At 40.1% G+C, this 25,591-nt stretch overlaps 1 protein-coding gene across 2 annotated transcripts in view; it reads left to right on the top strand.

Annotated features, from left to right (window-relative positions):
• The first annotated feature begins 229 nt into the window (after positions 1 to 229).
• Positions 230 to 25,591, top strand: part of pappaa (pregnancy-associated plasma protein A, pappalysin 1a) — an 83,817-nt gene continuing 58,455 nt past the window's right edge. For both annotated transcript variants that reach the window (XM_077623256.1, XM_077623255.1), the window contains exons 1-6: positions 230 to 1,362; positions 10,869 to 11,967; positions 17,930 to 18,075; positions 18,772 to 19,065; positions 19,226 to 19,418; positions 19,822 to 19,943. In XM_077623256.1, the coding sequence (XP_077479382.1) occupies positions 966 to 1,362; positions 10,869 to 11,967; positions 17,930 to 18,075; positions 18,772 to 19,065; positions 19,226 to 19,418; positions 19,822 to 19,943 (2,251 nt within the window). In that variant the 5' untranslated portion in view covers positions 230 to 965. The remainder of the gene's footprint in view (positions 1,363 to 10,868; positions 11,968 to 17,929; positions 18,076 to 18,771; positions 19,066 to 19,225; positions 19,419 to 19,821; positions 19,944 to 25,591) is intronic.

Here is a 25,591-nt window from a genome sequence, read left to right as displayed (position 1 = left end):
ATTTTTTTATAGGGAATTCACCACACTAGTTCCGATTGCGGCCGCTAGGGGGCTACGCCACACGCGAGAAACATCTCCATATCTCAGCATGCAGTGGACAGTGAGTTCCCTACCTGTGTGCGTGTGTGACTTCCCACTTTGCGGGGAGGGGTTGAGGGTGAGCGATGGGGGGGGAATAAGACCACATACACACTCCATTTGAAACACGACTTGTTCTTTTTCGACTACACACGCGTGTACGCGCACGAGATACAGGCGCGCACCAATGTGTCCGCTTCAGACGCGCGTCAGGACGGCAACGCGCCCACTTTTCCGCTCCGCCGTAACTTTTTTTCTCTCCACTTCTTACCGTAAAGATGTTATGGATATCTGGGCCTTTTTTTTCCTCCAAGGGATTGATTTGAATAAATATGACAGGTCGCATCGCCGTCACTTTGCCAAGCTTTTTTTTTAATTCTTTTTTTTTCATATATATATCAGTGACATGTCTTGTTCTGTTTTGAGGGTGGGATAAATAATTCCCTGAAAAGAGAGGAGAAAGGGGGTGGGGGGCCTGGGGGGTGACAGCAGCTTGGCGGCCAACTGTGGATCTCTGCGAGGAACTCCTGCCGTCCAAAAGGGGGAGGGGGGCATCGGCCGTACCCCCCTCTCCTTGATTGATTAGTTATTAGTCATCCCTTTGGCTAAATGGAAGCCATTGAAAAGGCACCGTGGAACACATACATGAATCAAATATTCCTCGTGTCCCCTCAATGTCTCCACAGTAGTTTTGCTTAAGAAGGGAGGGGGTCGTGGCTTAGCATTATAAAGAGAAGGGGAAAACAGCAAAGCTTTATGAGGTTTATTTAGACACTTTCCACCGCAAAAAAAAGAAGAGGACTCCAAAGAGAAGAGGAATTGTGGACTCTATTTGCTCTCTTTTGGCTTTGGATGTCATCTCCAGTGGCGTTTTGCATTGTGAAAACATGAAACTTTGGACATCTCCTTGGGTGTCCTGCCTGGTGATTCTCATCCTGTGTTTTGGATCAGAGTGCGGGACGCTGGAGCGGCGAAAAGGCAGATCCAAGAGGGACTTGGTGCGCGCCAGAGAGGCGAGAGGGACCGTCCCGGGGGCTTGCGCCACGCGGCTGCCCCGGGGCAAGCGCTCCCTGGCCGGCTTGGAGCGCCGGGGGCTCCGGCAGCGTCGGCGCTCCTCTTCGCAGCCCGAGGCGAGCTCCCCCGAGCGGGGTAAGGCGGTCTATTTCACCGGCAGGGGAGACCAGCTCCGGCTCAAGCCCGGCGTGGAGATCCCCAGAGGAAACTTCACCCTGGAAATGTGGATCAAACCGGAGGGAGGTCAGCGATCGCCCACCGTCATAGCAGGTGGGAACTGGCTTTCTGGCTTTCTGGCTTTATGGCTTTTGTTTATGTTTTTCTTTTTCTTTCCCACACTTCATTTTGGTAAGATTGCCAACGCGCTTTTCGTGCACAATGTCAGTCAGGGCGCCTTTCAACTTTGCAATCACTTGCCGCACGCGGCGAGCCACGGACGGGGCCGATTTAGCGCGTCAGCTGGTGTCGCCGCGCGTCCACGCACGCACACGCACACACGTACGTATTCCTCCAAAAGACCACTTGGCTATTTTAAAACCATGATGTCATGGCCCAAAAAGTTTGCAAGGCGCGAGCACGTCACGAGAATCCGATATGGAGCGCGCGTGGCGCATTTTTGGGGGGACATTTGTCCAAAATCTTGAACCCAGGCAAAATTTCATGTTTTATTTTTATTTATTTTTTTGGGAGGGGGTGTTTCACTTTGTACCCCCACGCAACGAGAAATGCCGTCAATTTAACCGGGTTGTAATTCTCGGGTCTGCAATCGTGCGTACAAAGACGACAAAAAAAAAGTCGAGGTGTTAAGGCAATTGACAATGCGCTACCGGAGCTGGCCAATAGGGGGGGACACGCAACACGTTAAACGTTTGCTATTACGTCGTGCGGATAACTGCTTGGATGCCTTTGAACTGGAATGAACCCAGTATACCTCCTCGCGCGTATGCAGCACGTTTTGTGTGTGTGTGCGTGCGTGTGTGTGTGTGGGGGGGGGTCTTTCATTCAATCATATGAGCAAATTGACCTTTGTTTTTTTACCTGTCTGGTTTCACATCAAAATAATCATAGTGGTGTTTGCATTGCAGGCCTTGTTGTAGGTTTTGGTTTCCTTCAGAGGGACATTAGGTTGGACTACTCATAAATATTTAACTTATTTGTGGATGCCGTTGATAGTGATAGACGTCCAGTCCATTTTGACTGGAAGGGGCGAATGAACAAATGGATCGGAGGTCTAGCGTCGTCAATGGCAGTTAAACTAGAGGTGCAGCAACTAATTGAATAATCAATAAGCAAATGGATCTTCGTTAAGAGACATTGTTGACTGGACCTGATTATATAAAACTCTGAAATTCTGGTAATATTTATTTCATTTTATTATTTTATTTGCAGCCAGTAGAAATGTAAATATTGTCCTTTTAAATTAGTTATTTTATTTATGGAGGGGTATTTTTCATTTTCATCCTTATTTATTTATATATATTTTTTAAAATAAATACAATTAAGTATTTTTTTATTTTGTTCAAACAGAAAAAGACTATTCTCCATTTTCTGAACTAATTAAATTTTACTTCTGCGGGCCGCACAAATCGATGCGGTGGGCCGAATCGGCACCCCGGGCTGCAAGTTTGACACCACAGGTGTGTCCAAATCCAAATTTTAGAGCTTTCAATTACTCGATACATGCGCTGCCAAATATTAGAGAGAATAATTTGCGACATTTGAATACAACATGGACTCCGTCACCACCATTGACGACGGTAGACGCCCAATCCATTTGAAGTGGGAGGGCTGGCAGCGAATGAAAGACCGTTCATTCCCTTCCTGGCTCCGACTTCAAATAGATTTGGTGTCTCCTTGCGATAAACTCATTGAGATTCACAGCAGACGGATGAAAAGATGATGCAGAACACAATTCCATCACAAATATTGTTTTGTTTTGGTACGCTAATATGATCAAACATTCTCAATAAAGCTTAATCTTTTAAATCTAATTCAAGCTTCTGCAAATACCCCATCCCCTTGTTTTGATCCACGGGGCAGCTGTTTTCTAGGCTGACTTGTTTTGACCATTGCAGTTTTTCCTTTCCAGTGTCCCCAGCACCCCCCACCCCTGAGAACCGCCTCTTTTCCTCACTCTCTCTTCTAAACTTCTCAATTTTGACCTGTTGTTATTTGGAAAGTGAGAAAACTATCATTCCATCAGGCAACATTGAGTTGGGACGTCCCCAATCCGATCACGTGATCGGAAAAAGGGTCCAAGTTAAATTTAATTGAATGCCTATTTAGCCTGTTGTTCCCCATTTTAGTATTGTTACTTTAACTTATTTTACTTTAGCACATTTGTTAATGGTTTCTGATACAAATTTGTCCTCCTGAAAATGCGGCTTATACTCCACTGCGACTTATATATTGTTTTTTCCTCTTTATTGTGTATTCTTTGGCTGATACGACTTATACTCAGGTGCGACTTATAGTCCGAAAAATACGGTAGTACAAATTTAACTACGAAAAGAATATCAGTATACATGCGCCATGATGCCAATACTGAACTTCTCGATGTTTTGTCGATTGGGCAACGTTTCCCTTCTCTGTTGCGTTCTTTGCGGTAACTTAGACCAAAACGCGGCCGTTAGGGATTACAAAAAATGGCTTTTTAGAAGTTTCTGGCAAAGTAGACAATTTAGCCATTCAAAAAATGTCAATAACCATCCGTTAACACTTGTTTGATCAAAGGTCTGGGTACAGTTTGTGCTTTTCTTAATCTAAGTGCTGCTACATGTGGTCAGAATTGATCCCAGCTTTAAAAAAAAAGAAAGAAAGAAAGAAAATCATCTGTTACACACAATCAGAACATCAAGTTCTGTGTCCAAACGTTATGCAAACTTTGTTATGGCCTATTAGCCCCGTATCCGGGTCAGGCCGTGTCGTCCCGCATCAAGGGAAGAAGAAAATAAATGGCAAGGTGAACCAAGACTTTCTCCAGGGAGAAAGAATTCCGTGCATACGTCAGCTGATATTTGCTGAGATGATGGATGTACTGTAACCCGGTACTTCGTTTGCTTTGGTTGTATGCAAACCTGGTTGGAAGTGATGTCTCGCACGGCTTTTCCCAAGCTCGACGGGGTCACGGAAGGTTGTTTTAAAGACGCGAATGACATCGAGATAGCCGCGATGACAGAGCTGCGGAGGATCACGGAAGAATCTTTCCAAACGTGGCAGTAAAGGCTGGGAAAGTGCAAACTCTAGGGCAGGGGTCAGTGACCTTTAGGAAACTGAGAGCGACTTTTGGGGTACTGATTAAACCAAAGGGCGACTGGTTTGATAAACACTTCTGAAATAGGGTTTTCAAATGACTGCTAATGGTGTCCATTGAATTAGTGTATACTCACTCTTAAAATCTCATTGACCATGATAGACGTCCAATTATGTGGCGTCCAATCGTCCTTGATTTGAAATGGGCTTGTATGAGGATGCCCCCAATCACGTGATTGGAAATTGAACCAGTGAGGTCATCTTCAGAAGATCGGAGATGAGTGAAAAAACGATTTTAAAGGGTTTTAAAATGTAATTGCCATTTTTAACTGGGCGCCTCTTGACATCAATAGCAATGAAACATGATTACTTTCGATGGCATGTACTGAGTTAAAAAAAAACAAGTAACAAATTAATCCCAAAGTATTCAGAAAATATGTATATAGCATGTAATATTTCTATATCTATATTTACGCTATTGAAACAAACCTTGTAGAAAAACTGTCCAGCAGTCACAACCAATTTTATTCGCTCTGTAAGTTAATTTATGTGAGCGACATTGTTTAAACAATTTGCTAGGGATGAACTCCTTTAAATTCATAGTAGACGTTTGATTGGGCGCCACATGATCAGACGTCTATAAGTGAAAGAGTAAAAGACGAATATACTGAACATTAGCGATCATTATCTCAAACTGAACTCTTATTGGTTGCGCCATTGAGCGGATATGAGCACCGCCAACTACCTTAATGGGATGTCAATGTCACAATAAAATGTTACAGCGCAAAAAAAGAGAAAGCTGTCTGGGTCCAATAACCCAAAGCCTTTTAACTGAATCTATTGGCAGACTCTCAAGTGCAAATACTCCAAGAAGTAGTCGGGAATATTCAAGCCTGACAGTCTAGTTAAATGTTTAAAGTCTCAATATGTGATGTCATGACATTTTTATCATCAATATCGTTTTATTCCCTTCATGTTTTGGATTAAATATCAGCGCATTTTTCCGCCGTTCTGCAGGGAAACCAAAGTTCTCTCACCTCTCGTAAGGTGACAAAGTCAACATGCTCGTCATTGTTTGTCTACGTATTTCTTTGTAGTGTGTGTTAATAACGCCTGCCTTTTATTGTGGCTTTTGTTTCCTGAGGGTGTTTTTGTTGGACTGAGAGGACTGCAAGGCGGCCTTTGGAATGCGTACAAATCCCCGAATGAGTGCGGATGAAAGTGGATGATATATCATAGCCTGGCAAGCTGGCCTGATCAAAACGCATTCAGTTTTTTCATGTTAAATGTTCAGATTATTTTTTTTACAATAAATGCGTTCATCGCTAGTAGACGTCTAATCCCATGATGGATTGGACGTCTAGCGCCGTCAACAGCTTCGAGGTTATTGAAAAAATAATCTTTCGGTTGCGAAATAAGATAGCTGTGACTTCATCTTAAAGTCAATGGGGTGACTTTGGTGGAAACATCGCGCCTACCAACATGGCCGCCCATCTTAGTAGAGGCGATGAAAGGACTTTTCATGCTTCTGCTGTGAATTTAAAATGAGCTTATCGCCAGTAGACGTCAAATCCATTTTAAGTAGCAGGGTGGCAGAAAATTGGATTGGATGTTTAACACCATCAGTGGCAGACAATGAGGTAAAGCTGTGTCTGGCCAACCCATGTTAGCAATTACATACCGTGAGTATGCAGGAATTTTGTGTGTGTCTGTGTATGTATATGTGAATATATATATATATATATATGTATATGTGTGTATATGTATATATATATATGTATATGTGTATATATATGTATATGTGTATATATGTATATATTTGTACATACATAGTTATATATATATGTATATAAATATGTATGTGTATATATATATATATGTATATATGTATGTATATATGTATATATATGTGTGTATATATATGTGTATGTATATATGTGTATGTATGTGTATATGTATATATGTATGTGTATATGTGTATGTGTATATATATATGTATATGTATATATGTATATGTGTATATGTATATATGTATATATGTATATGTGTATATGTGTATATGTGTATGTGTGTATGTGTATATGTATATATGTATATATATATATGTGTGTGTATATATACATATATATATATATATGTATATATATGTAGATATATGTATATATATATGTAGATATATGTATATATATATATGTAGATATATGTATATATATGTATATATGTATATATATATATGTATATATGTATATATATGTGTATATATGTGTATATATGTGTATATATGTATATATATGTATATATGTATGTGTATATATATGTGTATATATATATGTGTATATATATATATATATATATATATATATATATATATATATATATATGTGTGTGTGTGTGTGTGTGTATATACACACGTGTTTATTGTGTATATTCACACAAATAGAGTCAAATACACTGGTTACATGTGTGTGTGTGTTTTTTTGTGCACTGTACGCGCAAGGCTAGTCCCAAAGGCAGGTTCTGGAAAAGTGTCGTGTGTTAGATTAATTGAGCATGGCAGAATTATGACAGCTGTTTACACGAGGAGCCTTACGAACATTGGAGCGCACCTTGTAGCCTTGAGTGCACTAGCTGACAGATGGAGGGCTTTTTCCTTCCAGCTGAGTGAAAAGCCGGTGGACGTCATCCACCTTTAGTTGTGACCTTGACGCTGAACCCGGGCCTTCTTTTGAACATCGCTCCATTGAATTATTTCGTTAATCAATGCATCTTGGAGCTGGTTGCTGTCTAATGAGAAGCAGATCAAAGTTAGTGGCTGCTCTCGATGGTAGAACAAATTCGTGGGAATAGCATGTTCAAAAAAAATCAATATTATCGTTACTAAGATTAGCACATTTTACAGAATTTACATGAACTGAAAACACAAGTAATTTTGGGTCACATTGGGTATTTGTAGAAGTCAGTATTTACAAATTACTTCCTGTTGTTCTTCAGTCAAATCCTGTTGATTTGAAGGCATTTCCAGGTCACTTGCTTTTCTTTGGTCACTTTTTGTTCAGTTTGGGTGTTTACAATTCATTTTTAAAATTTATTTCACATTGCTTTTGCATACCTGTCAACCTCTGCCGATAACTGCCCTTATAAATGATTATGATTCCCCTTACAACCCCCCCAAAAACCTTACAAACACCGTGCGAGTCGTAGGTTGACAGGTATGCTTTTGTTGATTTTGGGTCCCTTTCTAATGATTATGATGCATTACTGGGTCACTTCCTGGAGGTTTTTTTAACCATATTTTATCATTTCCTGTTCATTTAGGGCATTTTAAGGTCACTTTCTGTTCATTGGTCTCTTCCTATTTGTGTCAGGCTTTTGTGTCACGTTCTGTTGATTTTTAGATCCTTCCCTGATCATTTTGAGGTATTTTGTCACTTCCTGTTGACTTGGTCGCTTCCTATTTATTTCTCGAATTTCCAGGTAACTTCCTGTTAACATTGGGTCACAGACCTTTGAGTTTTGGGCACTTACTGATCCTCTTTATTGATTTGCGGTCGTTTTCCTATTGGGGCATTCCGGGTTCCCTCATAGTAGAATTTGGGCCATTTATGGTATTTGTGGGACAATTTCTGGGAATCTTTTTCCAATCAAAATGGCTGCCATCAACGGCGATACTTGTCCAATCTATTTTAACCAAAACATTGGATTTACTATTTTTTAAATTCATTGGCTGCTGTTGCTGGCGGTTCATATCCGATGCGTTCCAACTAAGAGGGTTTTTTCATTTGCCTCCATCCCTCTTACTTCAAACGGATCTACAAGTGATAAACCAATCACGCGTATAACCGTCACTGGCGCTGAAAGAGTTCATTGGAATGTCTCGTGAATGCTAACATGCTGATAAAAGCATATCCTTTTGGTCTCGAGGTGCCTCTGAATCTTTGCAACGGGTCCACTGGGCCACAAACTCACATAACTTTGAACCCGAGCGTGTGCGCCGGTCACATGCGTACCTCAACAAGCGTTAAACAAACAAACAGTTAGCATTCAGAGATCCCCTAAGAAGTGAAAACACATTACCATGCTGGAGCTGACACACATGGTCCAAGTGAAACAGGAAAAAGGTGTTTTGGTGCCTCTACAAAAACAAGGCTTCAGCAGAAAAACGGCCTTTTCTGGCTACTTAGCTGGCAAGGGACATTTACACTAACAACTTTAAATGCGCTCAGTGTTCACGAAAACCCTATACAGAGATATTTCCATGGAGTTTCCCTTATGCAAACATGCACTTCAACCCAATTTCCAGGACAACACACCCTCAGATATATGAGAGAAAAATAAATCATATTAATGAGGGGTGTCAAACTCATCTTGCTCGTATCGCTTTCCTTCAGACGGTCGGTATGACGACGGGGGCTGCTATGACCAATCAAAAGTTCATGGAATGAATTTGATAGTTCCTTCGTTTTTTTTGTTGACGTAAAAATTAGCCAGATTTTGTGAAAAAAAAAACCTCAATTTATTTTTATACATTCGTTTTCTGTACCGCTTATCCCCACAAGGGTCTTGGGTGGTGCTAGAGCTTATCCCAGGATACTACGCGCACCAGGCGAAGGACACCCGGAATTAGTGGCTAGGCTAGGCTCCAGCACCCCCCGCGACCCTTGTAAGGATAAGCGGATCAGAATATGAATGAATGAATTGTTTAAAGAGGGAAAACAGTAATTTATCCTTTTCTTTTGATTAGAAAAAAATAATATGTAAAACAATAAACGTTATCTTCAGTGTTAAATTAGGTAAATATTTATTAATTAAATCAAAACAAATAAAGTGCAGTAAATTGTCTTTGTTTTTCTCTTAATGAAAATATTTTTTGTTTGTTTTATTTTTTATTCATATTTTTTCTTTCAAAAAATGGAGAAAATCCAGTTTTTCACTATATTTTATCAATTTACAAAAAGAAATGAAACAGTAAACATTTTCTTTACTTTTCAATTCAAACCAATGTTAATTTTAAATTAAAAAGAGCAAAAGTACATGAAAAAAATCTCTAATTCCTATAATTTTCAAGATTTCAGTGAGGGCAACACTACGATTGTGTGGCCACCATTTTGGGCGTCCCACCTGTTATTAGCTGGGATAGGTTCCCTCACTCCTGCGACACTTGTGAGGATAAGCAATTCGCAATATGAATGAACAAATGAAAAAAAACAATGCACCTGATTTACTTTCGCCATCCAAACAAACTGACACTGAGTTTGACACCTGCATATTAAAACATCTCAACACCAGGAAAAAAAGACTGGGATGTTTTAGATATGTTGAAATGTATACGTTTTGATCAAGTACATGGTTCTTGTATGTAACATTGTGGCGGGGGATGACGTTGACTGCGGATAGCCTTGCGTGACGGATAAAACAAGACCACAATATCTGAGCAAATCCACTGCTCTGTTTGGACAAATGCAAGCCCCCGCCCCCAAATTACATGGAATCTCTGCCATTCTTCACGTTTGCCTGCAGAGACATAATATTTGTACCATGCTTACTCCCTCTGGCTAGCAGACGCCCTTGTGTCGTGGCCAAATATTTGAAGCTTGGACTTGTCAGTCCAGAGCAGCTGCTCTTAGTTTTCTCCACCTGACTTTTAATGTCTTTAACTTGACTCCTTTAAAATACAGGTGCCAAACCTGCGGCACCGGTACCATAACCGCGTGCTAACCTCTCGGACACCTGGCTTCCCATTAATTATGACAACTTGTGTTAATATACGTCACATTAGTTTACGTTATGTTACTTTACATTGCGGTCCTTTACATTCTGGTACTTCACATTGCGATACTTTACGTTTTCTTACTTTAAATTGTACTACTTCACACGATCTTACTATTTTGCGTTAGTTGACATTGCCATCACGAAATAATGAACTTTCAGTAAATTTCAGTTTTCAATCAATTTATTATCTAAGAACACCGAAGTTGTAAAGAGAAACACGGGTCTTAGAAACCGAACAAATCCCGCGTACTTGGTCTGAACATTCCGAGGAAATCTCACTTGCGACCGTCTGTTGTGTTCCGTGTTGTTTTGAGGAAAAAAGATGACAAAAGTCCAGCAGATGTGTTCGATTATTGACACTAGCGATTGGCTGCTCTTTCTGATATTGTCTGCCAGTCTTTAAGTGTTATTTTGAGGAAAAAAGATGGCAAAAGTCCAGCAGATGTGTTCGATTATTGACACTAGGGATTGTCTGCTCTTTCTGATATTGTCTGCCAGTCTTTAATTTGTTAATTAAACCAACGACTGTTATACTTGGACGATAAGAGTTATCGCGGGGCGGAACGTACACGTTTGATTCACTACTGCTCCCTTTGTAACTTTCCCCCCTTATTTATTCATTGAATAAGCAACTGATGTCCCCAATATAGCAGCGATGCTACCTTTTTTGGTTAAACATAGCCACAAAACGTCTCCAAATCCATGCAAAACACTTACAGCTGAACACATTTTTTTCCTCTCTCCGTCTTTCCCAGGGCTTTACGACAAATGTTTCTACGCCTCCAGTGACCGAGGCTGGCTTCTCGGTATCCAGTCGGTCAGCGAACACGGCAACCGCGACCCTCGCTTCTTCTTTTCCCTGAAGACGGATCGCGCCCACAAGGCCACCGCCATCCACTCCGACGCTCACTACGTCCCCAATCAGTGGGCCTTCCTGGCCGTCACCTACGACGGCATCTACATGAAGCTATTCGTCAACGGCGCCCAAGTCGGCGTGAGCCGGGAGCAGTCGGGCGACGTCTTTAGTCACCTGACCAAAAAGTGCAAAGTGTTGATGATCGGAGGGAATGCCTTGAATCATAACTACAGGGGAGCGGTGGAAAGGGTGGCGCTGTGGAGGCACGCCCGGCTACAGAGGCAGATAATCAAGGATATGCGCGGCAACGAGGACCCGCAAGATCTACCTCAATTGGTCATCCGTGAGACTTTCGAGCACCCGGGCAGGAAGTGGCTGACGGTGAAAGACGGTAGCTTCCCTCGGCCCGAGGAGAGGGGAGGCGGACGGATGGCTTTTCAGGCCACCGGAGCGAACGCTGAAGGATTATTAGACACGACGTTAGAGCCTCCGGCTTGTGGGCAAACAGTCTGCGACAACGTGGAGGTCATCAAAAACTACAACCAGCTCCCCAGCTTCCGGCGCCCCAAGAAAGTACGCTACCGCGTGATAAATATCTGGGACGACACGCGGACCAAACCAACCGTGTCGGAGCACCAGATCAGCTTGCAACACCAGCGGCTGAACGACGCCTTCAACCCGTACAACATCAGTTGGGAGCTGAGCGTCCATAACGTAACCGACTCGTCGCTCCGAAACAGGCTGATCCTCGCTAACTGCGACATCAGCAAAGTGGGCGACGACGCCTGCGACCCGGAATGCAACCATCCGCTGACCGGGTACGACGCGGGCGACTGCGTGTCGAGCCACCGTAGCCGTTGCCCCGAGAGCAAGCAGGGCAACGGCGTCTGCGACCCAGAATGTAACTGGGAAAATTTCTCCTACGACCTCGGCGACTGCTGCGACCCCCTCGTGACAGACGTGACCAAGACCTGCTTCAACCGCTCCTCGCCGCACAAGTAAGACCACTCCAAGTTATTTATTTGGTACCTTGTCACAATGACGTGATTTTTTTCTTATTTCTCGATTCATCAAAACTGTCCGAGATTGGCTTGGAAGTCAATTATTCTGCTTATACTAAGTAGCCTTTTGCAAGGCTCCCACGGATCTTTAAGGTCTTAAAATTCATTTATTAAGGCCTTATTTGGTATCAAAATATCTTAACACCTTGTTGCCTGAATTTAAATTTGACACCTACATAAAAAAAGCATTGGAGGACAGTATATTGAAAATAAAATGTGCAGATAGAAAATTCAATTTAGAAATAATCCTCAACTCTTCAATGTTTTTTCTCAAAGTTGAATTAAAGAACGATATTTAAAAAAATGAAGATGAATAAAAAACAAATACATATATTCATATAGAAAATTAAATTGAAACATGCAAACAGAAATGTGAAAATCCTAAATTAAAAAAATGAAAATAAGCTAATATAGAAAATTAATATGATTTTTTAAAAATAAAATATTGTAAAATCCTAACAAAAATCTAATACCAAAAGGTTTGAAACATAAAAAGAAATATAGGAAATAAAGAAAATTATTATAAAATACAGATGTAACATAAAACGTTTAAGAACATATTGTAGGAAAATATTAAAAATAAATGAGATTTAAAATGCAATATTCATTAACATTCATTTTCAATAATTTCAATTTAAATCCCTTTGACACCTTTTTAATTTTAGGGTTTTCTCACTTCTATCTGTATTTTTCCAATTGGATCGGTATCTTTGGACTAATACCTACTTTCCAAGGTTATTTGTCAAATACAAGTTCGGGCATGGAGGGGTTAAGACCAGTGTTCTTGAAAGGGTTGAGTTTAATTTCCAACGGCCTTAAAAAGTCTTGAATTGAAAATTGCCTTGAGCTGGAGGAGCCCTGTTTTGGTTTGCGGCTGAGTTGTAACTCAACTCCCAGCCTGTGTGGCCTGGGAAATCCTCGGGGGCAGCTCGTCCAATCTTACCCCGGCCCGGTTCAATCAGCGTTCCGCACACGCGCGCGGCAAAACAAATGCCGGTAGCCATCCGGATCATTTTTGCGTGCGTGTATACGTTTCTCTTCAGCCTCTCCCCCACCTTCTCTGACTTTGTTTCCTGTAGCCACTGGTCCTAATTAAGCCGTCTTGATTGGAGGCGGCCGTTGATTTGGAAAGAGTGAGATTGTAAACAGTGTAAAGGCAAATAGAGGTCAGGAAAGCCAGACCAGAATGACTTTCGCTTGTAGCAATGGAAATTATTGTAGACGTGCCTCCCTCCCCAGGAAACCGCGCAGACGGGTTTCTTCGGGCAGGTGAGGGAGCCTGGATTTTCCAATGAAAAACATTCCTTAGGAACGTTTTTTCATGTCATCTTCCGGGTGTGCGGCACGCAAACATACGGATCGCCGTATTCGGCGTGATTACTTGAGAACGCCCAGACCTTCATAAATCTTTTTTTTTTTTACAGTTGCAGCTTGTAAATGATGGCCAAGCTGGCAGAGATCGTAGATACTTGGAATATTTCTTAAAAGGTCTCTGCAAGCCTCCCAGTGTGAGATTTTTTTTTCCGGTATACAAAAACAGTAGTATTATTGTTAGTAATATTGGTAGATCATTTAGATTTTTTTGGTTTTGAAGCTTAAGCTTGGAGCATTTTGGATACTTTTATCCTTTTCTCTTTTCATTGGGGACTTCTAATAGAATTGAGGGCATTTCTGGGTCATTTTCTGTAGATTTTTTGCCACTTTTTGACAATTTTGGGTCATTTACAGGTCACTTTCTGGGCCACTTAAGGGCCACTTTATCTTGATATTGGGTCATTTTTTGATGGTTTATTGAAGCTCACCTCCTGTTTATTTTGGGGTAAGTTGAAGAAGAGTTTTGGTAAAAAATAACAACCACCAAAGGAGACTTTTTTTTCGCAGTTCTGAGTTGAAAAAGAAAAGTAATCATTTGTGGGGTGTTTTTTTTCTCCTCCAAATTTGTTTTAGTTATTGGACAAATTTGGCAAATAACTTGTGATGTGTGAATTATGTGAAATTAAGAAATAGTGTAGGACAAGTCGCATTTAGAAATTTAAAAGGTTTTTGCCATTGCAAAAGCAGCGGCACAATCAACAAGGCTGGCTGAGTAAAAGCAGAAGGGCTTGACATCCCTTCCAGCTTAGTCATCATTCAAAGCTCATTCATCAAGCGGCGGAGAATTTACTTCATTTAGACATCAACAACTGGCTCTCACTGTCCAAATCTCCTGGCTATTTGACACATGGGCGCGGGGTTTGACGCATACCAAAAAGAATGAAAAACAGGGGTGAGCGAGATTCTCATTCAGAATAATCCTTCAATTGACTACTTGTTTGATTTATTCATAGATTTGTTTTAATTATGGTAAACTTTACTGATATTTAGAGCTGTAGGGTAATTGTGGCTTTTCATTTTTCCAATACTTCTGCCTGTTTTTTTTCATGTTGGTTGTCATTGACAGTGCGACACGTCCAATCTGTTTTAAACGGGAACATTTTGAAACAATTCCTGCTTAATTACCGTGACCGGACGTTTGGTCGCCGGACGTTTGGTCGCCGGACGTTTGGTCGCCGGACTTTTGGTCGCCGGACTTTTGGTCGCCGGACGTTTGGGTCCTGGCGGCCAAACGTCCGGCGACCAAACGTGCGGCGACCAAACGTCCGGGGACCAAAAGTACGGCGACCAAACAAGGTAAAACAACACGGTCTACGCATCAATCAAAGATAACAATGGCCCTGAGCAGTTTCACTGAGCGGACGTGTGAGTGTATAAGAGTTTGTATGTACATGCGTTGTCCCTTTAAGAAGCTACGTCAGTCAGGGTCTTAACAAGTTCTCCAACAAAACACAATAAAAGTACGGGAAATTTGGAGCTTTTCTTTAGCCTGATAATTAATAGAGCATTAAGTATGTCAAAATAATAATTCGCAGTTTGTATTTAGGGAATTTGAGCAACAATTTTAAATGGAAATTATCAATAACCTTCCGGGCGACCAAACGTCCGAGTACCTTAATTACGGTCGCTTTCTGAAGATTTTGGGTCAATTTCTCATGGTTTTACGTCATTTTTTAGTCTCTTTTTGGACTTTTAAGTGTGTCCTAGGTGCCATATTGCATTTGTACGTTTTTTTTATTGCTTAATAGCTTAATGAGGGGAATTGCAATCACTAATAAGGAAATCAATTGGCCAAGGTTGACAGGTACGGGAATTATACCTTTTCATTCATTTTCCGTACCGCTTATCCTCGCAAGGATTGCGGGGGTGCTGGAGCCTAGCCCCGGCCAACTAGTTTCAAGTCAATACATCTCGACGTGACAGATTGATTGATGGATGGATGGTTGAAGCACCCCTTCTCTCTCTCTCTGCCACTCCCTCTCTCCGCTGTATTTAGCTAATCTCCCAGGCCCTTGACTCGAGTGTTTTACAGTTGGTCGTCTAAACCATTAGGCCCTGTCCCATAAAACATAATGGAGTGCTTATTCGTAAATACAAGGACTTTGTACTTCTCTTCTAAAGCCCCAGCGCACTTATAAAAACACCTGTTGTCAGGATTTCACCTGCGCTTTTGGGGAGGTAAACGACCCCCGTGTTCGACGTCATTAGTCTATTCGGACGGGATAACGGATTTTCGGATTATTTTGGGACGTGACGCCGGGGAGTTCCTCGCGCTCTGGTTAGGCAGTCGTTAAGTCGCAGGAGGATGCAAGGAAGATGATGCTAAAGTTCTAAGAGTGTTACTCCGAAGCACTGTGAAGAGCGAGCACTTAGGAGACTTGGGGGCGCTTTTGTCAGCCGCTTTATCCTGTTAACTCTTTCCGCTTGTTGTGGTTAGTCTTCCCAATTCTGAAGTCTCTTCCATGAGAGTCAAAATGGAGCAGAGACTGAGAGTGAGATTTAACGGGATATGAGCCATTATTTTAAGGGCTACGATGTTAACCCGCTCGGAATATCAAAGTTATATCGCCCACCAGAGTCTAATAAATGTGCCATTTTATGCCTTGCTGACTCCAGGCTTACTCTCAAAGTTTTATTAAGCAGGTTTAGGGCTGTCTATGAATTATACATGGCAGTCAATGAATTTGGTGGCCGTTCAAAATATAAATATCCATATCGCTCTGATCGGAGTCTCCAAACGGTGCCCCGCGAGCCTATTTAGGCCTGGTTTTTAATGGCCAGCAGTAAATGATGACTGTATCATTTAATACGTCACGCGCAAGAAGCTTATATTCAGCATACATTCTGTTGCATTTCCTTTAATGGCAGCCGATTAGTTTAATTCAATCCAGTTGAATTTAATCCAATCAGTTTACTATCCAAGAACACCGAAGTTGTAAAGCACACGTGTCAAAGTGGCGGCCCGGGGGCCAAATCTGGTCCGCCGCATCATTTTGTGTGGCCCGGGAAAGTAAATCATGAGTGCCGGCTTTCTGTTTTAGTATCAAATTAAAATGAAGAGTATAGATGTATATTACATTTCCTGAGTTTACCCCTTTTAAAGCAATAATTGTAATTTTTTAATATTTTTTTTCCGTGTTTTTAGTTCAAAAATCATTTTGTAAAATCTAAAAATATATATATAAAAAGCTAAAATAAACATTGTTTTAGATCTATAAAAAACTGAATATTCAGGGCTTTTAATCCATTTATAAAAAAAATCTAAATATTATATCTAAAATGGTCCGGCCCACGTGAAATCAAGTTGACGTTAAAGCGGCCCGCGAACCAACCCGAGTCTGACACCCTTGCAGTAAAGAGAAACACAGGTCTTAGAAACCGAACAAATCCTGCGTACTTGGTCTGAACATTCCGAGGAAATCTCACTTGCGACCGTCTGTTGTGTTCCGTGTTGTTTTGAAGAAAAAAGATGACAAAAGTCCAGCAGATGTGTTCGATTATTGACACTAGCGATTGGCTGCTCTTTCGGATATTGTCTGCCAGGCTTTAATTTGTTAATTAAAGCAACAACTGTTATACTTGGACGATAAGAGTTATCGCGGGGTGGAACGTACGCGGTTATCGTTGCAGCCTTTTACCCAATGCCGGGCCGCACATCTGAAGACAATACTTCACTCCGATTAATTGGTGGCTTGTCGAAAATGACGAACGCCTCAGAGGATCAGAGGATTCAAACTAAATAATCACCAAATGTTTTATTGAACTGGTCGGCGTCCCAACGTGAAACATGTGTCGCCATGATGTTCGCGAGAAGTTGCGGTTTGGCTATTGGGATTGCCACAAATCGGGGAAATTAACGGTCTCACTTGTTTTGGGTTGCCATTCATTGGCTTCTTGCTCTTCTGTGACAAACGTATCGACATGGAGCGATTTCCTGTCTGTTTGACCAATGGTTTGCATTTAAACTTTGGTTTGTTTGTTGCCAAACCTGGACTGTTCTGCAGCTTAGACACAAAGAATGTTCTCTGAGTGTCCTTATGGACCAGGGGTGTCCACACTATGGCCCGTGAACCTCCTGTAAATTGAAATTTAAATACCTAAATGTTTGTTTAATTCTATTTACAAAAAAGACCACAATATTTTAGCATGAAACAAAAAGTCGACATTTATTATTTACTTTTGCAGGGTTTGACATCTGTGATGTAGAATTTTAGTATTTTGGTTTACATTAATAAAATCATTTCAAATAATTCAATGGGATAAATTGAGCTATGATTTCAACTTGGAAGGCTGGCATTGAGTAACCATATTTCTCTGAGATCCAATCAAAATTGACATTTATTTGTTAATTGCCAGTCCTCCCATATCAAATAGAGAGGAAATCTATCATTGCCAAGAGCAACCAATGAGTATCTTCCCATTCTTAAGACATAATCCTTTTATTTTTCTTACTTCCTATTACAGTATGAGTTTTATGTTCTTTAAAAAATAGCTTAGTTTTATGTGCTTTCACTGTCATTTCCAGGGCCTATTTGGATGTGAAAGAACTCAAAGAGGTTCTGCGCCTGGATGGCTCCACTCACCTGAACGTCTTCTTCGCTAACTCCTCTGATGAAGATCTTGCGGGGGTGGCCACATGGCCCTGGGACAAAGAAGCCCTCACGCATTTAGGTTGGATGACACGCACAATCATGAACAAAGATTCTACACTTATCTGACAAGCCAGTCTATGTATTCCAGTTAGTTTTATAGCGCATAAGGCATTTAAAAAAATGTCCATCATAAGGTGTTTGCGCAAATGTGCACTCCTTCATAATAATCATATGATTGGGGATATGAAAATGAAAAATAAAAAGCGCACTAAAAAAGTTTAAATTTACCTTTTTATATACAAGAATAACAAAAAACACAAAAATTGGCTGGCAACCAATTCAGGATTTACCACGCCTCCTTCCCATACTTAAGCGGGATAGGCTCCAGCACCCCCGCGATCCCCGTGAAGATACACGCTAAAGATGAATAGATTAATTAAAAAAGACAATCATAATAATTTTAAAATGATGTAGTTTAGTTTTTTTTTAATTAACAAAATACCAAAGGGTTTAACATGAGTTCGAATGGATTTGATGTCAAGAAATCATATTTTAGTAGACATTTTGAATTGAAAACCAATTGTGATTTGTTATTTTATTACAACTTGACTTAACTCACTAGCGGCCATTTATGACGATAGACGCCCATTTGAAAAGGTTGGCAGTGAATGAATGAACGGTCATGATAAACACATTAAAATTCACAGCAGAATGGTGATTGGATGTCACTCGATTGACCGTCCGTCGTTGATCGTGGCATTTTCTCCTCTTTTAGGTGGGATCGTGCTAAATCCGTCCTTCTATGGCACTTTCAGCCACACGGACACCATGGTTCACGAAGTCGGTCACAGTTTAGGCCTTTACCACGTCTTTCGAGGGATTTCCGAGATCGAGTCGTGCAATGACGCATGTTTGGAGACCGAGCCTTCCATGGAGACCGGAGATCTGTGCGCCGACACCAACCCTACGCCCAAGTTTAAAGGCTGCCACGATCCCGAGCCGGGAAATGAAACGTGCGGATCGCCGCATTTCACGCAAACGCCGTTCAACAACTACATGAGTTATGCAGGTGAGGAACTGCTTTCAATGGCAGCCCATTGACAATACACACTGTAATGTGATAGTAGAATGACTGAATGCAATATATGTAGTCTATTTTTAGAGCATCTTAAAAGTATAACTGCTTTAGTCCCACTTGTTGTACAATTTCTTCATTTTCTTACCGACAGATGACTCTTGTACGGATTCCTTCACTCTGAATCAAGTGGCCCGAATGCACTGCTACCTGGACCTGGTCTACCAGACGTGGCAACCTGCTTCCAAACCTCCCCCGGTGCCGATGCCCCCTCAGGTTGTGGAGCAGCATCACAAATCTATCACCTTGGAATGGTTCCCACCCATTTCCGGACACTTTTACGACAGGTGAAATGACCCGGATAGGTAACCTATCCACTGAATTGGTTAGCCTTAAGTGACTTTGACTTGGTTCGTCTTATGGAGCTAAAGTGGGATCCGTTTTTTTGGGGGGTGCATTTATTATGCATTTTCTAAAACAATATAGAATAGAAACACTGTGTCTTAATATATAATGGTGATCAAATTTATATTTATTATAAATTTTGGATTGTGTTCGGATCAAAATATCTGAATTCATTCACTTTAAATGACGATTTTTACAATTATAAGAAGCCTTGAATTTTGTTGGAACATCTCACATGCTGTAGTGAGCAACACTCTTGGTGAATAACTTTTTTATTTGAGTCCATGTGGTGTTTTTGGCCTGTATCTAAGTTTGGTTTCTGTGTTGGTCTCTTGTGTTTCCTAGAGAATTGGGATCAGTGTGCGATAAATGCACTCAGGGGGGAGTTCTGCTGCAATATGCCTCCAACTCATCGTCACCGAGACCGTGCGCCCCCTCTGGACACTGGTCTCCGCTCGAGGCCGAAGGTAAATTACCAGTCACCTTCATATCTTGTACTGTTTCTGTAAAATATGGTGATATATATTGACCAATTGTCTACGTTTTCGAGACTTAAGTCCCTTTCGCCACAGGTAGAAATGTATATTTGGGCAGCAAATGGCGCCCAATTTTGTCTGGGAACAAATGTTCATTCCCGTTTAGCGCCGTCAATGGCAGTCAATGAGTTAATGATATTACGCTAACTTAATATAACGAAGTCTCAAAAGTCAATACCACAATCATTATTACATATTTAGATACCGGTAGAGTGGACAAGTGGTTATCAAATCCACCACACAGCTTTGAGATTGTGCGTTCAATTCCCGGTGGGGTTCAACCTTCCTATCTGGAGTTTTCATGTTCTCCCTGTGCCTGCGTGGTTTTTCTCTGGGTACTCCTGTTTCCTTCTACATCCCAAAAACTATTAAACATGTCCTCAGGTATGAGTGTAAATGCAAATACTTGTTTTCATTGCAATTGGCTGGCAACCAGTTTAGGCCCACAGTTGCCTGGGGTAGGCTCCAGCACCCCTTGCGACCCTTGTGAGGAAAATCAGTACAGAAAATGAATAAATATCGTTACTTTGCAGCAAAAATATGAACGCTACTGTGCTGCTTTGATTTGCACTGGATAGTTTTTGGTTGCAGCACTACTTGATGCATTTAGCATTTGTTATTTGTCTGTCATAATTGCTTTCTAATTTTTCCCCGAATTTATATATATATATATTATTATTTTTTCTCCATGTTGCACAGCACTATCTCATACTGTGCTAAACTAGACGAGGACTTGGTTTTATTATCGTTCAGAGTCAGAGTTCCAACCTTTCAAACATTTTGCTAATGACTCACTTCCGAAACATGCATTCATTCGGTCGACTCCCAACAGATCAGGATTTAAGGTACCACCATTCATGGAGTGGGAGGACTCACGCTCACGTCTATAATGTCAAAGACCTTGTTTTAAATTCTATTCCCCCATTAAAAATCATCGGATTTGAGCGCAATAAAAGATGACATAAGTGGGATTTCAGATTAGTCTTTTTAAGTGCGTCGATAGCGAATCCCCTTTCTAAGAACTTAACTGAAATGAGGTATTTATGCCGTTAAAATACTTTGTGTCCCATCTGTTAACCACTGAATCACTTTGGCAGCGCTCAAATCAAGTACAAGCTCCTGCTTTTATGGAACGAAAATGACACTCATTGTGCAAATCAAACATTTTCTCTTTTGAATATGACTGACATTTCTCATAGCAGTCTCCAAGATTTTTGCATTGTTAACAAAATTTGGACATCAAATGATTTTCCATGTTTGTTTTTGCCCCCTTTCTATTTTTATACGGGTGTCTATTTTAAAAAAAAGTATAATTAATTGATTAAAAAATGTAAAAAATCCCAAAACAGCATAAAAGTTGAAAATAAACCCCCCAAAAGAAACATAAAAACAACCAGAAACCACATTAACCATGAAAAACCTAAAAACCACAAAACACGACAAATAAACATAAAAACAAAATCTAGTTTTTTATTTTTTTTAAAATGTTTTTTGAAATATATTCATGCATGTTTTCCCTCACCAAATGAAGAAAATCTCCATAATATAATGACATACAATTTCAAAATATATTTCCTCCAGCCCTCACCAAATCAAAATCTTTGAGCTACTCTATTCATGATCCTGTGAACAAACATAAGACTAGCAAAGCAATTAATGACCATGCAATCTGTACCAGTAATATTTATTTTTATGACAACAGTGATTGCGATCTTATTCATGTTTATAGTATGCAAGCTGAAATGCGTATCCAACCAAAACCTATTACTCATGCGCTATTACACCTTTTTAATGACTACTTTAGTGCTTGCCGACAATGATATCAAATTTACGCGCATGCTCGTTTCTGGCACAAGGCCAAACATCCAAATTTAATGGGGCATCTGTAGCTACGTGATATTTGTCTACTACTGTAATCTATAGGTGATTTAAAATCACTCAACCTTGCATAATTCTGAAGCATAATGCGCGGACCAGAGACAAGCCTGGGCATGTCCAACATGCTCTACTTAACGACTCAATTTTCTTGTTCCAATTGTCAACTTTCATACACTGCATAACATTATCTGGCTATCATTATGGCTGTATTTGAATACATACATTTAGATTTAGAACAAGAATCTTTCCAGGGTTGCATTTGAGTGCAACATTTAATTTGTTTAGATCAGGGGTGTCAAACCCAGTTTGGTTGGCGGGCCAGAACTCAGGTGGGCCGGACCATTTTAGATATAATAATTAGTTTTTTTTAAATTTATAAATGGATTAAAAGAACTGGATTAAAATCCCTTAATATTCAGTTTTTTATAGATCTAAAACAATGTTTATTTTAGCTTTTTTTTAAAATATATTTTTAGATTTTACAAAATGATTTTTGAACTAAAAACACAGAAAAAATGTATTAAAAATTACAATTATTGATTTAAAAGGGGGAAAATCAGGAAATTTATTATACATCTATACTCTTCATTTTAATTTGATCCTAAAACAGAAAGTCGGCACTCATGATTTATTTTCCCGGGCCACACAAAATGATGCGGCGGGCCAGATTTGGCCCCCGGGCCGCCACTTTGACACATGTGGTTTAGATTGCTTGTTTCTTCCCTAGACACACATAATGCTGTCGGTAGCCAATGCGTGACCAATTGGTGGGATATTCTGAAATAATAGCATTTTATTGGCTAATGTAGTACTCGAATTGATAAATGCCTAACAGTTGTTAATTCATTGCCAGTCCTCCCAGTTCAAATGGAGTGGATCTCAATTAGTGACAACTAATTTAAATTGAAAGTAGAAGCATGATTGGTCACCACATGATGAACGTAAAACGTCGCCAATGGCACAGAAAGCATTAATACTACAGTATATACAAATATATTATCATGCCCAGTACAGTGTGTTGATTTGGGATCATTTCCTATTGATTTCAGAGCATTTCACTTCCTGTTTACTTGTCACTCACAGGTAACTTTAAATTTGATTGATACATGGACAAACCTTCATTCGCTGCCGTCCCTGCCAGTTCAAAAAAATTGGGCATCTAGTGGCATCAATGACAGTGTCTGACGAAGCCATGCAACGTTTGATGAGTGTGGAAAAATTTAGCATTGAGAGAAAATTATATGTATATATTTTGTCATTTATTTAAAAAAATATATAATATAGCTACAGTATGGGCCGATAACACACAATCAGTTATGGGAAGGCAGAAAATGGCACAGTTAATTCTAATCTAATCATCATAGGATAAATCTAAGAGCTATTACAGCGTCTCTTCTAAATATTGCAATTGCAACATGATTTGACACTGATTTTCCAGCTGTTTAGTCAGTATCTTTGGCTTCCGTCAAGTTTGCGCGCCGTTGGGGACGGAGGAGACGAGGGGCGTGCGTGCGGTGGGATTATCTCGTCTGCCTTGGGAGTGTTTAACAGTGTGTGACAGTGAGTCATTCACCATGAGAGAGCCTTCCTAGAAAGCACAAGTGTGCATGTCTGGGCATATCCCACTCTTGGTTTACCCCTCTTTTTCAATCTCAGGCAAAACCTAGCATCTATCTGTAAATTACATGAGAACAATATTTATGAATCATTCATTCATTTTCTACACTGCTTATTCTCATGAGGGTTGGGGGAATATATTTGTGATTATTACTAAAATGTTCATGAGAACTATTGGCATCATGTATGTATTTGCATGGACGATAGTACAGTATTACCTCTTTTAGTACTATGGACGAAGGTAGATGTGCAATCATTTGTTTTTTTCTGCTGTGAATTTAAATGAGTTTGTTAGTGGAAGACTTCCAGTCCACTAAGGCACATGTGTCAAAGTGGCGGCCCGGGGGCCAAATCTGGCCCGCCGCATCATTTTGTGTGGCCCGGGAAAGTAAATCATGAGTGCCAATTTTCTGTTTTAGGATCAAATTAAAAATGAAGAGTATAGAGGTATATTAAATTTCCTGATGTTCCCCCTTTTAAATCAATAATTGTAATTTTTTAATCCATTTTTTCTGTGTTTTTAGTTCAAAAATCATTTTGTAAAATCTAAAAATATATTTAAAAAAGGTCAAATAAACATTGTTTTAGATCTTTAAAAAAACTGAATATTCAGGGCTTTTAATCCAGTTCTTTTAATCAATTTATTAAAAAAAAATCTAAATATTATATCTAAAATGGTCCGGCCCATGTGAAATCAAGTTGACATTAAAGCGGCCCGCGAACCGGAGTCTGACACCCTTGATCTAAGGGATGAAGTGGAATGGAAAACAGCAACAACAAAAAAATGCAGTTTTACAATTTTCTTTAAATTATAGTTGACTCATTTAAAAAAAATATTTTTAGCTCTTTCTGTGGCTTTTTACCTTTTCACGCTTTTGCACAATTTCCATTTTTTTGTCGTTTTTGTAGTTCTTCACAGTTAAATTAGTTTGACTCTAGTAGATGTTTGAATTAGAATGGAAAACTGCAAAAAATATATAGTTTTAAAGCAAAACTTGCTTTTAAAAAAAAAAGTTTTTTTCTGGGATTATTTCTAGTGATTTTTGTCTCTCTATCAGCAGCCAATGAATTAATAGGATGTATAACCACTACAATTAAATTGGTAAAAATTGACTTTGGGTACTTACAATGGTCAGGTAGTAGGGTTGGCATGAGTTAAGTCAAAAGTAGTGGTAAAAAAATCATTCAAAATGTAAAGGAAATATGTTCTCTTGTGGATTTAACAGCTGTAAAGGATTGCGATTTCGAAAGGGACCTGAAAACTCAAGTTACTATGTCAACATTCTCATTGCTAAACATTTGAATAGCAGTTTCTTGATCCTTGCAAACTAAATGAAAATGGGGCCTGCAGGAAAAGGTCACATAGCAAAACGCGAGTATTTCAGCCAATACTTTTCTCCCGGCCCAAACTTTGGCACCCCCTCATCTCCCCCCCATACACACATTCTTTCTCTTTTCACTTACCTCCATTCTGGCCACACACGCAGTTACAGTACAAACATAAATGTGTTGAGATAATGTGGCTTGGAAAGAATATTCAGTGTTCACTTGATTAAACAGTGGAATTTTGCACAGTGCCCAGAAATGAGGTTAGCAAATGGCTTCGTCGTTAGCCAGCTTGGAAGTGCACAAAAGGAAATCGGGGGAGAACATAGTGTCTGCCGCTCACTGGCTTCTAAAAGCGCTCGCTCAACGTGAGCGTACGTCACTTGGGATAATGCGAGTTAGCTGTGTGCCCGCTCCAAATTGGGACTGAGTGTGACTAAAGAGCAAAAAAAAAAAAAAAAACTCGAATGAAAATGAAAAATTGATCAAATAATCATTACAATGAAATAAATAAATAATACTCATAATAAATACAAATTAAAAGAAATGTTGATTGATATGAAAAAGGACAGGATTGTGCAACAACTACTATAATTTTAATGTGTGCTTCTAAATTTGTCACAAATTGGAAAAAAAATCATTCATCCTCACAAGGGTCACCGGGGGTGCTGAAGCTTATCCCAGCCAACTGTGGGCAGTAAGGAAAGGACACCCTGAAAAGGTTGCCAGCCAATCGCAATACAAACGGGTATTTGCAT

The sequence above is a fragment of the Stigmatopora argus genome, chromosome 16, assembly GCF_051989625.1.
Source record: "Stigmatopora argus isolate UIUO_Sarg chromosome 16, RoL_Sarg_1.0, whole genome shotgun sequence".
Taxonomy (NCBI): domain Eukaryota; kingdom Metazoa; phylum Chordata; class Actinopteri; order Syngnathiformes; family Syngnathidae; genus Stigmatopora; species Stigmatopora argus.
This window is presented reverse-complemented; position numbering and strand designations above follow the sequence as displayed.